Here is a 14,320-nt window from a genome sequence, read left to right as displayed (position 1 = left end):
GAGGGGAAACTGAAATTAGTGGTGTTCTCATGTTTGTGCTGCCCTTGTTCTTCTAGATGGAAGTGGTTGTGGGTTTGGAAAGTGCTGCCGGAGGATCTTTGGTGAATCCCTGTAGCGCATTTTGTAGATAGTATGCACAGCTACTACAGAGTGTCAGTGATGGATGGAGTGGATACAGTGCCAATCAAGTGTGCTGATTTTTCCAGGATGGTGTCAAGCATCTTGAGTGTTCTTGGGGCTGCGCCCATCTAGGCAAATGTGAAGTATTCCACCATGCTCCTGATTTGTGACTTGTATCTGATGAACAGGCTTTGGGGAGTCAGGAGGTGAGTTACTCATCACAGTATTACTAACCTCTGACCTCCTTGAGTAGCTGTTTATGTAGTGAGTCCACTTGAGCTTCTGGTCAATGGTGATCCCCAGTTTGTTGACTGTGCAGATTTCAGTGATGGTAGCATGAGTGAATGTCAAGGGGTGGTGGTTGGATGGTCTCTCATTGGTGATGGTCATTTGAGTAGTGCAAATGTTACTTGCATTTGACAGGCGAATGTTTCTGGTATCTTCTAACATGAACACTGATGCAAAATACCGATTCAGTTCCTCCATGATTTCTTAGTTCCTCATTATGACTTCACCAGCCTCATTTTCCAGGAGTCCCATGTGTATTCTTGCCTCTGTCTTACTTTTCTATTTACTCAGAAAAACTCTTGCAATCCTCTTTTCTATTACTGGCTAGCTTACACTTGTGTTCAGCTTACCCCTGTTTTGCTTTTTTTGTTATCATATGTTTGTTTTCAATCTTCTAATCTTCTTTACAATTTGTAATTCTCATGAATTTACATGTATTCTGTACGGTTCTGGATAGAATTATCCAAGAAGATTATTTTAACAAATGAAATTAAATATTTATTGTTCATAAAATTGACATTTACCATCCATAACTGAAGTTTTAAAACTGACACGCAACGTAAATAAATACAATATTGTTAATAAATAATACATCTTTTAAGTTAACATCTAATAAATATTTTCCCAAACATATTACTGTATGAATATTTCATACAATATCTTCATAATATAAATAATAATATTGCCAGGAACAGAATATATTAATAAGCCATAAATCGTGTTAATAGTATGACAAGGGGAATTTTCGTTGTCTTGGGCAATGAATTTTCATCCCATGAAATAGTTGAGAAGCATTTTCATGAAGATAGGTTCTCACATGTGATTTGCTCACACTGGTAACAATTTTATCAGACAAATGATATTACAATATGTAAATACAATCTTTATGTTGCATGTTAAGTATCAAAGCCCAAGAGCTTTCACAATTACGTTACAAAACTGGTAATTACCTCTTCAATTAACGATGTAATCAAGAAGTGCAGAAACAAAATCTAAAAACTATGTAAGCAAGAAACATCAATTTTAAATTATGGAAATAGTGCAGTGCACTTTCACGACCTATTTAGTTCTTTTACAGAACAACAGTCATCCACTCTGTGGATGTTTTGAATCCTATGTTGAACTATAACGTTCATACGGCGGAGATTTTGCTGCTTTAGATCACAGGCTTGATTGCGTTCTCATAAAGCGAATGGCTCGGGCTGTGAGCTCGACAAATTTAGTGAAGTCCCGAAGGATGACATGCACTGTCACCTGTGTGCTCCAGTCTGTTGTTGACGACTGTTCTGATGGTGAAACCTGTAGTTTAGCTTCACGCAGATTAGTGATGCCGAACTCAGCCTTTAACTGAAATAAAATGGAACAGAATAGATAGTGAGGTGGATTGTCAGTTTTGAGAATATCTCCAGACTGTCAGAGGCTGCTTTGGTAACTGTCTGTGATGACACTGACCTGGTTTGTGATCAGTTCAGCCAGTTGCTGGGTGCTGGATCTCATCCATGTCACTCTGTCATTCGAACTGGGGATTGATGTTTCCACCAACAACAAATAGGGCTTGTACTTCTGAAGGCCAGAGGCAATCGCTTCGAGACAGGTTTGCTGAAGAGAAGGTTTCCAGTTAGTACATTTAGTCATCATATTCTCTCACTATTCACGGTTGTGATAAATTCATACAAAATACCGTAAATCGGATATCCAAATATATGTATTATATTATTTTGCCTTATTAAAGGAACAACTTATAAAACACGCATCATCAGCATAAACAGGTACATAACAACGCCCCTTACTTTCGTACTAACATTATACCTTTAGTCTATTAATAATACATTATTAACACCATTCCAGTCATACCATTCTCTTTACTATTTGGTATTAATTGACCTTTACCATGAATGGACAATCACTAGCGATATCCCCGTGATTTCCACACCTGCCTGGCTGCTGGATGAGGCGCCGTGCTATTTGCACTGCCTGAAATGACCAGCTCCTTCCTTCCCGCCGGAATGTTTAGAATCAGGAAGCTGTGGAGAACTGGCCTGATTCTGTCAGGGTCAGTGTATAGAAACTAGAAACAGCTCCTGTCAGTGCTTATGAAGGTGGATAGTTTCCATAGCAGTTCGTACGTTTACACGATGCAGAGAAGCCTGTGTCGGACTGAAGTGGACAAGGTCAGAAATCACACAACACCAGGTTATAGTCCCACAGGTTTAGTTGAAAATTGTTTTTAAAAATCCCTGTTGGAGTGTAACCTGGTGTCGTGTGCTTTCTGACCCACGTCTACAGGGTCACCTTGGAGACAATTCCAAATCGAGTCTGTCATTTCAGTGAGCTCAATTTCAAGAGTCGTTCGTTTTAACATCTAAACTAGTGCAACCTGAAACTGTTCTGCTTTCAGAAGTAAGTTTATCACGAACTCTTAGCGTGCTTGGAGGAGCGTGCCATGAAAATCTGAATGGGGGAGCATTTCCTGTAGCCTAGCCTGGCAATGACGTTCACACTTGCTGGTATTAAATACAGATTGGGAGGACCTTACAGTACAGCAGGAGAGGGAATTCGAAAATGAGTCTTGTGTGATTTTGAGGCACACTGGTGGAATATTTTCCCCTGTGTTTAGTGATTTGAAGTTTGAAGCCCATGCCAATCTTGATTAACACCGTGTGAACAGTTTCCCCGATTCACTGTTTACTGACCAGTGTGCTGTCCCGCCTGCTCATGTAATGTTACCGCCAGAGTAACCTCACTGTCAGCAGTGGCGTCAGCTCACCTCTAGGAGGCAGCCTTTCATTAGACCCGAGCAGGGACTGAGCTCGACCAATTCTTCAAATCTTAGATAGTGAAGACGGCGTTCCCAGGGAATTCAGCGGCTCAGTGCTAGCAAAGCTAGAAGGGAGTGCAGCAAATTTCTCACACCACCCGTCATTCAGCGCGCTGTGACCCTGACCTGGTGTTTGAGGAGAGATCTGAGATAATAACTCAGTCTGGCTCCCCAACTGGCAGCACACAGGCAATCTATGGTAAGAGGTGTGAGTGCAGCGGCTCGAGCCCCTTCAGGTAACAGCTGACGGACCTGGCCGATTCGCCCTCCAGGACAAATGTGTTTGCACTGCGAAACTCCTCTTCCCACTCTCTCACTCACCTTGTGGAAATTTGTCTTTAAGCATCTGTCCTGGGCTCGGATGTGTGGCAGGTCGAAATCGTAAGTGAGCAGCGAGCTCCAGTCTTGCTCACAGAGCGAGAAAAACTCACACAGCTACGAGGACAAGAACGATCACATAATGAGTGCAAACGAAGTCCTGCTCCTTTCTAAAAGCTTCAAACTTCGAGTTCCCGATTTGCTCTCCCTAAATCTCTCATCCAGCCCTACACGTGCACCCACCTCCCCCCATCTCCTGTTCCGAACACCGAGTCCCCAAGTTTCTGTTCCTGCTCTGCAACCACGACTTTCCCAAGGCACAGACGACACTGTCCGGTCTCCAACCACTGACTAACCTGAGTGTTCCGGAGCTCAGCCGCTGTATTCCGGATTTCCATTGCCAGAGGGACACAGGTTGAACAGGACAGGGCTGCTACAGGCAAGCGCACCTCCCCTCCTGACAGCTCCGTTACAGGCAAAGCAGCGACCCCTGCAAACAGCACCAGGAAAAGTTGGCAGAAATCTGCAGGAAGAAGAGAGACAGAAGGTCATTAGAAACGAACACTTGCCCAAACTCTGTCTGAAAGGAGACATGAGGAGGTAATAGGCTGCAATGCTCACTAACATTGGACAGGTCTCATGTTAAATTGCTCTCCTTCAGAGTTTACACAAAGGTCTGTAATGTGTAGCTCTCTTGCCAGCCCTTCTCCCCTATTTATTACCATTCTCTACCTTTTGGGAAAATCCCACATTTGTAAAAGTTCCTGTTGACGTCAGCTTTGACTGTGACTTGATGGGGGTTGCATTTCTGCAGTTTGTAACTTATCCTGCCTGGAGCTCCACTGTCATAGTGTGTCACTGCCGTCCGCCTTACGCCACCCATCCCTCATTTCAGCTGCAGCTCATCTGCAACCACGCTGTGACGTCCAGCATCCAACTGCAACTACTGGAAAGACCACTGTTTCCACTGCTCCCCACTTCGCTCATATTTCTACATGTTCCTTTTGGAGTGTTTTTTTTTTCTCTTGCAATTTCGAGTAAATCTTCATTTGTCTATGGTCCGTGTACGGAATCATCCACAGTTCTACGGTTCCTAGTTTTTCCGGACATAATTGTTTGCTGTTCAGGGTTGAGAGAAACTCATTAAATTGGATACACTGTCGCTTGTAATGACTTTGGTCCCTTTTTAAAAGCTTGAGTTATTTTGCTGGTAACGCATTCATCTTCTCAGAAGTACCTCTAGACCTTCTTATTGCCTCGGCTCTTCCCGTTCATTGTGTACTGTCTTTGCCTTGTTAGACCTCACGGCGGTTGTATCATATCCTCCAGCTTTTATCCGAAGTAGACAAGCTTATCTACGTGCTCCAATGTTAGCCCATTCACTTCAATCTTCATTCACGTTTCTCGTAATATATTTCTCGTGTCTGCCATTGCAGTTCCCTTTTTGGCGTTCATACTCGATCCTTATTCTACTGTCCCGACTTCAGTCGATGTACGATATTTTCTCGGGACACTTCTGATTCCTCAAGTTGTATTGTGTCATCAGCATCCTGCATATTTGCGTTCCTGTCTCCAAGTTTTACCCCTGGAGAGAAATAGATATCACAGAAAATTTATTCTACATACAGGTTGAATCGTTTTGGTGAAAGTTCATTGCTTTGTCGTACTGTTATCTTCACTTCACATCTTTATTATCAATGTCACAATTCAGCAACACATCAATTTTTGGTGACAACATGAACAAACATATTTTCATTGTCAATGAAACATATGCCATTGTACTTTTCTTTTGGATTCATGCTAGGTTAAATATTAAGCATTCATGTTAGTTTTGTGACAAGTATATCACCGGGCTTCAGAAAGAACACTGCAATTCTTTGAATGGTGACGTGCAGTATTTTAGAGATGCTCATTGTAAGGGGTAAACAGGGCTGTGATTTACTATTCCACCTGAAAGTTGGCACTTCAGACAGTGCAGCATACCCTTAGCACCATGCTAGATCGGCAGCCTAGATAAAGTCATACAGCATGGAAATAAGTCCCTTTGTCCAACCTGTCCATGCTAACCAGGTTTCCTGTATTAAACTCGTCCGAACTGCTTGCTTTCAGCATATGTCCCTCTCAACCTTTCCTCTCCATGTACATGTCCAAATGTCTTTCAGATATTGAAATTATACCCATTTGCTCCCTTTCCTCTGGCAGTTCAATCGTTCTATTTTCTATTAGGGTCACTAGAACTATTCCTGAAATTGTTAACTCCTTCCTGGAATTTGGCTTCACAAATAAAAATTGAGCTTAACTGCTGTGCTCAGGTGAACATGGCCAATGTCAGCAGAATTATCCAACTGAATGTTTCGTGGTTTTCATCTAACACTTCAGGAAGTGGGTCACAGGATAGTGAGCTGAATAAAAATCAGATCTTAGGCTCCCCTTTTTAGCCTCTGTCAATGAGGCCCTGTGTAAGGACACTGGTTGACAGCACAGAAATCTGAATTTTCTTGTTTTTATGAGAGTAATAAAAGTTTGGATACATTTGGGGTTTTGAAGGACGTGAAGAAAACAGCACGTAAATTTGTTGTGTGGTCATAGGGCTTGAGGATGTTACCAAAATGAGGGCCAATGCGAGATCATGAAGGTATGAAAAGTGGCACAAAATCACTCATGACATATACTTTAACTCATGAAAAATGGAGATTTATCCTGCCAGATTTCTAAGAGAGAAACCTGACAAAATCTCCCGTTTGCCAAACACTGAGGGAGGTAACATACAATGAGTGCCAATCTCACACACCTGACCCGTAAGATGTGATGACTGTAGGAAATGTAACAGTCTTTTTTGTAGTCGGTCATGTTATAACCAGCATACTCGCATGGTCGCTAATATCGAGGGCTGTTCCGCTAAAACTCACACTTTACTGCAGTTTAATAAAAGGCGTAAACTAAAGATCTTACAGTGTGTTTTATCATCCTCTCCAATAGTAATGACTTGCAGGAAAAATAGTGAAATGCTTTCTCTTTTAGAGTGATACAGTTTATATCTCTTGAATCAGTTCCTTTATCAAAGTGGGAGAATTCCACCAAATTGTGACTCTAAATCATTCACTCAATACTTGAGGAAATCTTGAAAAAACATTACATACAGTCATGAATTTATAGATGTTGACCGCATGGAAAGAGAACCTTCATGTCCATGCTGATCTTGAGGCAGCTATCCACTTCATTCCCATTTTCCAGCATTTGAGCATTCCATGCCTTGTACACTATGGTGCTTCGAGTAATCGTACAAATACCTTGTAAGTATTGTGATTTTGTCATCCTTCACCATCTTTAAGGCTGTGGACTGCAGACTCTCAGCAAAAGGATCAATGGGCATACTTATCAAGGTCCATCTGGTCCTCTGCATTTCCAAGAGTCCTGCCATACATGTGGATTCTCTTTGTCTTGTTATTCCTCCAAAAATGCAGCAGCTCATAGTTTTCAGGATGAAATTCCAGTTGCTATTGTTCTGTCCATTTTTCTTCACAACAGAGTGCATAACCTCATGCTTTCTCACATTGTATTCCATTTTCCACATCTTTGCCCAATATCCTCGAGTCCTTCAGCACCCTCCCTGCTACCTCAGCACTACCTGTCTGTCCACATATCCTTGTGCCATCTGCAAATTTAGCAACTATGTCCTCAGTTCCTCATCTAGATTGCCAATGTCTAACATGAATAGCTCTGTCAAAAGTGACTCTGATGAAAATCTACTGGTCCCCAGCTGCTATCCTGAAAAAGACCCATTTTCTATCTTAGGCCAGTCAGCTACTCCTCCATTGATGCCAGTACCTTATCTCTAACACCATGGCTCCTTATCTTATTTGGCAGCTTCGAGTGTGGCTTCTTGTCAAAGGACTTCTGGAAATCCAGATAGACACCATCCAGTAACGCTTCTTTTTCCAACTTACTCGTTACCTTGTTAAAAATTTCAGATCAGGCATGACCTCACCTTAACACAGTTGGGCTGACTCAGACCAATTATACCATGCAGTTCCAAATACTCCACAGTCCCATTCCAAATGATCGACTCTTCAATCTTGCCAATGGCTGAGGTCAGGGTGACCAGCTGAATTGTCTGTTTTGTGCTTCCCGCCCTTCTGAAACAGAGGGGTTACATTAGCCATTTTCCAGTGATCTGGCACCCTCCCTGACTCGAGTGATTCCTCAAAGAACACCATCAATGCCGTGACAATCTCCTTAGCTACGTCCTTCAGAATGCAGAGGTGTTGCCCATCCAGTCTGGGTGATTTAGCCAACTTCAGAACTTACAGCTTTCCCAGTACCTTCTCCTTAGCGCCAGCCACTACTCTCACCTCTGCCTCTTGACTCTGTTCATGTACTGTTTTTTAAAAACCATTGATGGGATCTCATGATTGCTGCCTGTTCAACATTTACTGCCTGTCTCTAAATGACCTTGAGAAATTGGTGTTGAAGTATCTTCTTCAACCACTGTAGTCCACCTGTTGTAGGTTGGCACTCAATGTCCAGAGGGACAGTGCTCCAGGATATTGAGCCAATGATAGTGAAGGAACAGCATTATACTTCCAAGTCAGGGTGGTGAGTAGTTTGGAGGGGAAATTGAAGTTCGTGGTGTGCTCATGTTTGTGCGGCCCTTGTTCTTCTAGATGGAAGTGGTTGTGGGTTTGGAAAGTACTGTCGGAGAATCTTTGGTGAATTTCTGTAGTGCGTCTTGTAAATATTACGCACTGCTGTTACAGAGTGTCGGCGATGGATGGAGTGGATACAGTGCCAATCAAGTGTGCTGCTTTTTCCTGAATGGTGTCATGCTTCTTGAGTGTTCCATCTAGGCAAATGTGAAGTATTCCATGATGCTCCTGATTTGTGACTTGTCGCTGATGATCAGACTTTGGGAAGTTAGGAGGTGAATTATTTGCTGCAGTATTGCAAACCTCTGGCCTCCTTGAGTAGCTACTGTGTTTATGTAATGAGTCCAGTTGAGCTTCTGGTCATTGGTGATCCCCAGTTTGTTGACAGTGCGGATTTCAGTGATGGTAGCATGATTGAATGTCAAGGGGTGGTGGCTGGATGGTCTCTCATCGGTGATTGTCATCACCAGGTATTTGAGTTGGGCAAATGTTACTTGCATTCGTCAGCTGAAGTTTTCTGGCATCTTCTAACATGAACACTGATGCAAAATACTTATTCAGTTTCTCCAAGGTTTCCTTGCTCCTCATTACTACTTCTCCAGCATCATTTTCTCACAATTCAACGTGTGTTCTTGCCTCTCTCTTACTTTTCTATTTAATCTGAAAAACTTCTATTACTAGCTGGCTTATACCTGTGTTTCATCTTGTTTCAGAGACAGTAGGAACTGCAGATGCTGGAGAATCTGAGATAACAAGGTCTCGATCTGGATGAACACAGCAGGTCAAGCAACATTGGAGGAGCTGGATGGCTGATGTTTTGGGCCTAGACCATTTTTTCTGAAGAAGGGTTGAGGCCCGAAATGTAATGCTTCCTGCTCCTCTGATGCTGCTTGGCCTGCTGTGGTCATCCAGCTCCACACCGTGTTATCTCTGTGCTTCATCTTGTCCCTATTTTCCTTCTTTTTTTAATCATATGTTGGTTTCCAATCTTCTAATCTTCTTCCCAAATTGTAATGTTCATGTATTTACACATATACTGTATGGCACTGGATAGAATTCTCCGACAAGACCATTTTAATAAATGAAATTAAATATTTATTGTTGATAAAATTGACATTTTCAGTCCAGGGCTGAAGTTTTAAGACAGACGCACAAAGTAAATAAATACAATAAAGTTAATAAATAACACATTTCTTTAAGTTAACATGTAATAAATATATTCTCAGAAATATTACTGTATGAACAATTCATACAACATATTGATAATATAAATAATAATATTACGAGGAACAAAATATATTAATAAGCCATAAATCGTGTTAATGATATGACAAGGGGGATTTTCATTGTCTTGGGTAGTGAATTTTCATCCTATGAAATAGTTGAGAAGCATTTTCATGAAGGTGTGATTTGCTCACACTGGTAACAATTTTATCATTCAAATGATATCACAATATGCAAATTCAGTCTTTATGTTGGATGTTTAGCATTAAAGCCCAAGAGCTTTCACAATAACGTTACATAGCTGATGATTACCTCTTTAATTCACAATATAATCAAGAAGTGCTGAAACAAAATCTAAAAACTAAGCAAGAAACGTCAATTTTAAATTACGGAAACGGTGCACTGCACTTTCACGACCTAATTCGTTCTTTTACAGAACAACAGTCATCCACTCTGTGGATGTTTTGAATCCTATGTTGAACTATAACGTTCATACGGCGGAGATTTTGCTGCTTTAGATCACAGGCTTGATTGCGTTCTCATAAAGCGAATGGCTCGGGCTGTGAGCTCGACAAATTTAGTGAAGTCCCGAAGGATGACATGCACTGTCACCTGTGTGCTCCAGTCTGTTGTTGACGACTGTTCTGATGGTGAAACCTGTAGTTTAGCTTCACGCAGATTAGTGATGCCGAACTCAGCCTTTAACTGAAATAAAATGGAACAGAATAGATAGTGAGGTGGATTGTCAGTTTTGAGAATATCTCCAGACTGTCAGAGGCTGCTTTGGTAACTGTCTGTGATGACACTGACCTGGTTTGTGATCAGTTCAGCCAGTTGCTGGGTGCTGGATCTCATCCATGTTACTCTGTCATTCGAGCTGGGGATTGATGTTTCCACCAACAACAAATAGGGCTTGTACTTCTGAAGGCCAGAGGCAATCGCTTCGAGACAGGTTTGCTGAAGAGAAGGTTTCCAGTTAGTACATTTAGTCATCATATTCTCTCACTATTCATGGTTGTGATAAATTCATACAAAATACCGTAAATCGGATATCCAAATATGTGCATTATATTATTTTGCCTTATTAAAGGAAAAACTTATGAAAGGGACATTGTGCTGAGTTGTATGACGAAACACGTCTTATCAGCATAAACAGGTACATCTCCACGCCCCTTATTTTCGAAGTAACATTATACCTTTAGTCTATTAATAATACATTATTAACACCATTCCAGTCATACCATTTTCTTTACTATTTGGTATTAATTGACCTTTACCATGAATGGACAATCACTAGCGATATCCCTGTGATTTCCACACCTGCCTAGCTGCTGGATGAGGCGCCGTGCTATTTGCACTGCCTGAAATGACCAGCTCCTGCCTTCCCGCTAGAATGTTTAGAATCAGGAAGCTGTGGAGAACTGGCCTGATTCTGTCAGGGTCAGTGTATAGAAACTAGAAACAGCTCCTGTCAGTGCTTATGAAGGTGGATAGTTTCAATAGCAGTTCATACGTTTACAAGATGCAGAGAAGCCTGTGTCGAGTGAGGCGGACAAGGTCAGAAATCACACAACACCAGGTTATATTCCCACAGGTTTAATTGAAAATTGTTTTCAAAAATCCATGTTGGTCTGTAACCTGGTGTCGTGTGATTTCTGATCCACGTTTACAGGGTCACTTTGGAGACAATTCCAGTCCGAATCTGTCACCTCAGAGAGCCCAATTTCTACAGTCGTTTGTTTTAAAATCTAAACTCGTGCATACCACTCGCTCTCTCACTCACCTTGTGGAAATTTGTCTTTAAGCATCTGTCCTGGGCTCGGATGTGTGGCAGGTCGAAATCGTAAGTGAGCAGCGAGCTCCAGTCTTGCTCACAGAGCGAGAAAAACTCACACAGCTACGAGGACAAGAACGATCACATAATGAGTGCAAACGAAGTCCTGCTCCTTTCTAAAAGCTTCAAACTTCGAGTTCCCGATTTGCTCTCCCTAAATCTCTCATCCAGCCCTACACGTGCACCCACCTCCCCCCATCTCCTGTTCCGAACACCGAGTCCCCAAGTTTCTGTTCCTGCTCTGCAACCACGACTTTTCCAAGGCACAGACGACACTGTCCGGTCTCCAACCACTGACTAACCTGAGTGTTCCGGAGCTCAGCCGCTGTATTCCGGATTTCCATTGCCAGAGGGACACAGGTTGAACAGGACAGGGCTGCTACAGGCAGGCGCACCTCCCCTCCTGACAGCTCCGTTACAGGGAAAGCAGCGGCCCCTGCAAACAGCACCAGGAAAAGTTGGCAGAAATCTGCAGGAAGAAGAGAGACAGAAGGTCATTAGAAACGAACACTTGCCCAAACTCTGTCTGAAAGGAGACATGAGGAGGTAACAGGCTGCAATGCTCACTAACATTGGACAGGTCTCATGTTAAATTGCTCTCCTTCAGAGTTTACACAAAGGTCTGTAATGTGTAGCTCTCTTGCCAGCCCTTCTCCCCTATTTATTACCATACTCTACCTTTTGGGAAAATCCCACATTTGTAAAAGATCCCAGTAACGTCAGCTTGTGCTATTACGTCATGGAGGGGTCACGTAACACGATTTTTAAAATTTTTTTCGAAATGTGAAATCTCAGGCAGATTTACCGGTGCAGGAGGAGACCTGGTAAAGCTCTAATCAACAGTTTCGGTTCTTGTTCATCACACTGCCCTGAGGACTGAGCAATTCGATTTCCTAAAGCCTTACCTCCCTTACAGAATAGCGGAAGTTCCCTCAAAGAGAAGTGGATGCCGGCGTGGAGCGTTTCAGGAATGGCTCCTGAAAACGCTGGATGTTATCGTTTACAACATGTCGTACGGCACTGATAGTTAATAAAAGTATGGAGTACGTGAGCCTGCCGAATAAACGGGCGGTCATTGGTTTGCTGATATCTTGATACCAACATGGGTGTCACAAAGTAAATAATTTGATGAAATTGAAGCCTGTTGCATCGTCAAGTAATAGAGGCACATACAAAACGAGGGAGCAGACTCTTCTGTCCAACTCGTCCATGCCGACCTGATATCCTCAATAAATCTAGTCCCATTTGCCAGCATGTGGCCCATAGCCCTCTGAACTCTTTCTATTCATATACCCCTCCAGATGCCTTTTAAATGTTGTAATTGTTACAGCCTCCAACACTTCCTCTGGCAGCTCAACCACACGCACCAACATCTGCATGAAAATATTGCCCCTTAGGTCCCTTTTAAATCTTTCCCCTCTCACTTTAAACCTATGCCCTGTAGTTTTGAGTTCCTCACGGTGGGGAAAAGACCTCATCTATCTGACATATCCATGTCCCTCATGATTTTATAAAGCTATGTCAAGTCAACCATCAGCCTCGGGCACTCCGGGAAAAATAACCCCGGTCTATTCAGCCACTCTCCATAACTTAACCCCTCCAACCCTGGCAATACCCTTTAAAATCTATTCTGAACCCTCTCAAGTTTCACTACACACTTCCTACAGCACTGTGATCAAAATTACACGTGGTATTCCAAAAGTCCTCTAAACAATGTCTTGTACAGACATAACATTACTGCCAATTTCTGTACTCAATGCGCAATCCAAGAAAGGCAGGCATACCAAATGCCATCTTCACTAGCCTATCTACCTGCAACTCTACTTTCAACGAAGTAAGAACTTGCACTTTAATATCTCTTTGTTCAGCAACACTCCCCATGCCCTTACCATCAAATGTCTAAGTCCTGCCTTGATTTGCCTTTCCTATACACAGTGCCTCAAATTTATCTAAATTAAACTCCATCTGCCACTCCTTGGCCCATTGGCCCATATTAATCAAGACCCCATTGTACACTGAGGTAACCTTCTTCACTGTCCATGACACCTCCAATTTTAGTGACATCTGCAAACTCACTAACCATATCTCCCATATTCACATCTAAATCATTTATCTAAGTCACAAAAATCAGTGGACTCAGCACTGATCATTTTGGCACACTGCTGTTCACAAGCCTCCAGTCTGAAAAGCAACCCTCCACCACCACCCCCTGTCTACTACCTTTAAACCACTTCTGTATCCAAATGACCAGTTGTTGCTGCATTCCATATGATCTCACCTTCGTAACTTGTCTACATGAGGAACCCTATTGAGTGCCTTACTGAAGTCTACATAATTCATGTCCACTCTGCCCTCATCAGTCCTCTTCGTTACTTCTTCAAAAAGCTCAATTAAATTAGTGAGACATGGCTTCTCATGCACTAAGCTATGTTGACTGTCCCTAATCAGCCCTTGCCTTTCCAAATACTTGTAAATTCTGTTCCTCAGGATTCCCTCCAACAACTTGCCCACCACTGATGTCAGGCTCACTAGCCTATAGATCGCCAGCTTTTCCTTATCACCTTTCTTAAATAGTGGCACCACATTAGCCAACCTCCAGTCTTCTGGCACCTCACCTGTGGCTATCGAAGATACAAATATCTCAGGAAGAAGCCCAGCAATCACTTCCCTGGCCTCCCTTGGAGTTCTAGGGCACACCCAATTGGGTCCTGGGGATTTATCCACTTTTATGCATTTTACGAAGTCCAGCACCTCCTCCTCTCTAATATGCACATTTTCAAGATGACGCTACCTATTTCTCTACGTTCTATATCTTCGATATTCTTCTCCACAGTAAACTCTGATGCAAAATGCACATTTAGAATCTCCCCCATCTCCTGCAGCTCCACACATAGGTGCTCCTGCTAATCTTCAAGGGGGCCTTTTCTCTCCCTAGTTATCCTTTTGTCCTTAATGTATTTGTATCATCCTTTTGGATTATCCTTAACCCTATTTGCCAAGGCTATCTCATGTTCCCATTTTGTCCTCCTGATTTCCCTCTTAAGTATATTTCTACTGCCTTTGTACTTTCCT

The 14,320-nt window shown here is 42.5% G+C and overlaps 2 protein-coding genes across 2 annotated transcripts; both read right to left on the bottom strand.

Moving 5' to 3' along the window:
* Nucleotides 1-1,569: 1,569 nt before the first annotated feature.
* Nucleotides 1,570-4,185, bottom strand: LOC132206643 (interleukin-6-like). The gene is made up of 5 exons (XM_059641106.1): nucleotides 4,170-4,185; nucleotides 3,901-4,067; nucleotides 3,548-3,661; nucleotides 1,855-2,007; nucleotides 1,570-1,749 (listed from the first exon to the last, which is right to left on the bottom strand). Exons 1-5 carry the CDS (start codon nucleotides 4,183-4,185, stop codon nucleotides 1,570-1,572), a joined length of 630 nt encoding a protein of 209 aa, XP_059497089.1.
* Nucleotides 4,186-9,933: 5,748 nt separating this feature from the next.
* LOC132206642 (interleukin-6-like) lies at nucleotides 9,934-11,835 on the bottom strand. Its single transcript, XM_059641103.1, has 5 exons — nucleotides 11,820-11,835; nucleotides 11,551-11,717; nucleotides 11,198-11,311; nucleotides 10,219-10,371; nucleotides 9,934-10,113 (listed from the first exon to the last, which is right to left on the bottom strand). The coding sequence occupies exons 1-5, from the start codon at nucleotides 11,833-11,835 to the stop codon at nucleotides 9,934-9,936; spliced, it is 630 nt and encodes a 209-aa protein (XP_059497086.1).
* Nucleotides 11,836-14,320: the final 2,485 nt, after the last annotated feature.

The sequence above is a fragment of the Stegostoma tigrinum genome, chromosome 2, assembly GCF_030684315.1.
Source record: "Stegostoma tigrinum isolate sSteTig4 chromosome 2, sSteTig4.hap1, whole genome shotgun sequence".
NCBI classification, from domain to species: domain Eukaryota; kingdom Metazoa; phylum Chordata; class Chondrichthyes; order Orectolobiformes; family Stegostomatidae; genus Stegostoma; species Stegostoma tigrinum.
This window is presented reverse-complemented; position numbering and strand designations above follow the sequence as displayed.

Coding starts and splice junctions, on each gene's coding strand:
- LOC132206643 (XM_059641106.1), bottom strand. Junction 3,662..3,900: donor CTGAGCTCCGGAACACTCAG/GTTAGTCAGTGG, acceptor TTGTCCTCGTAG/CTGTGTGAGTTTTTCTCGCT. Junction 2,008..3,547: donor TAAAGACAAATTTCCACAAG/GTGAGTGAGAGA, acceptor CCTTCTCTTCAG/CAAACCTGTCTCGAAGCGAT.
- LOC132206642 (XM_059641103.1), bottom strand. Junction 10,372..11,197: donor TAAAGACAAATTTCCACAAG/GTGAGTGAGAGA, acceptor CCTTCTCTTCAG/CAAACCTGTCTCGAAGCGAT. Junction 10,114..10,218: donor TGATCACAAACCAGGTCAGT/GTCATCACAGAC, acceptor TTTCAGTTAAAG/GCTGAGTTCGGCATCACTAA.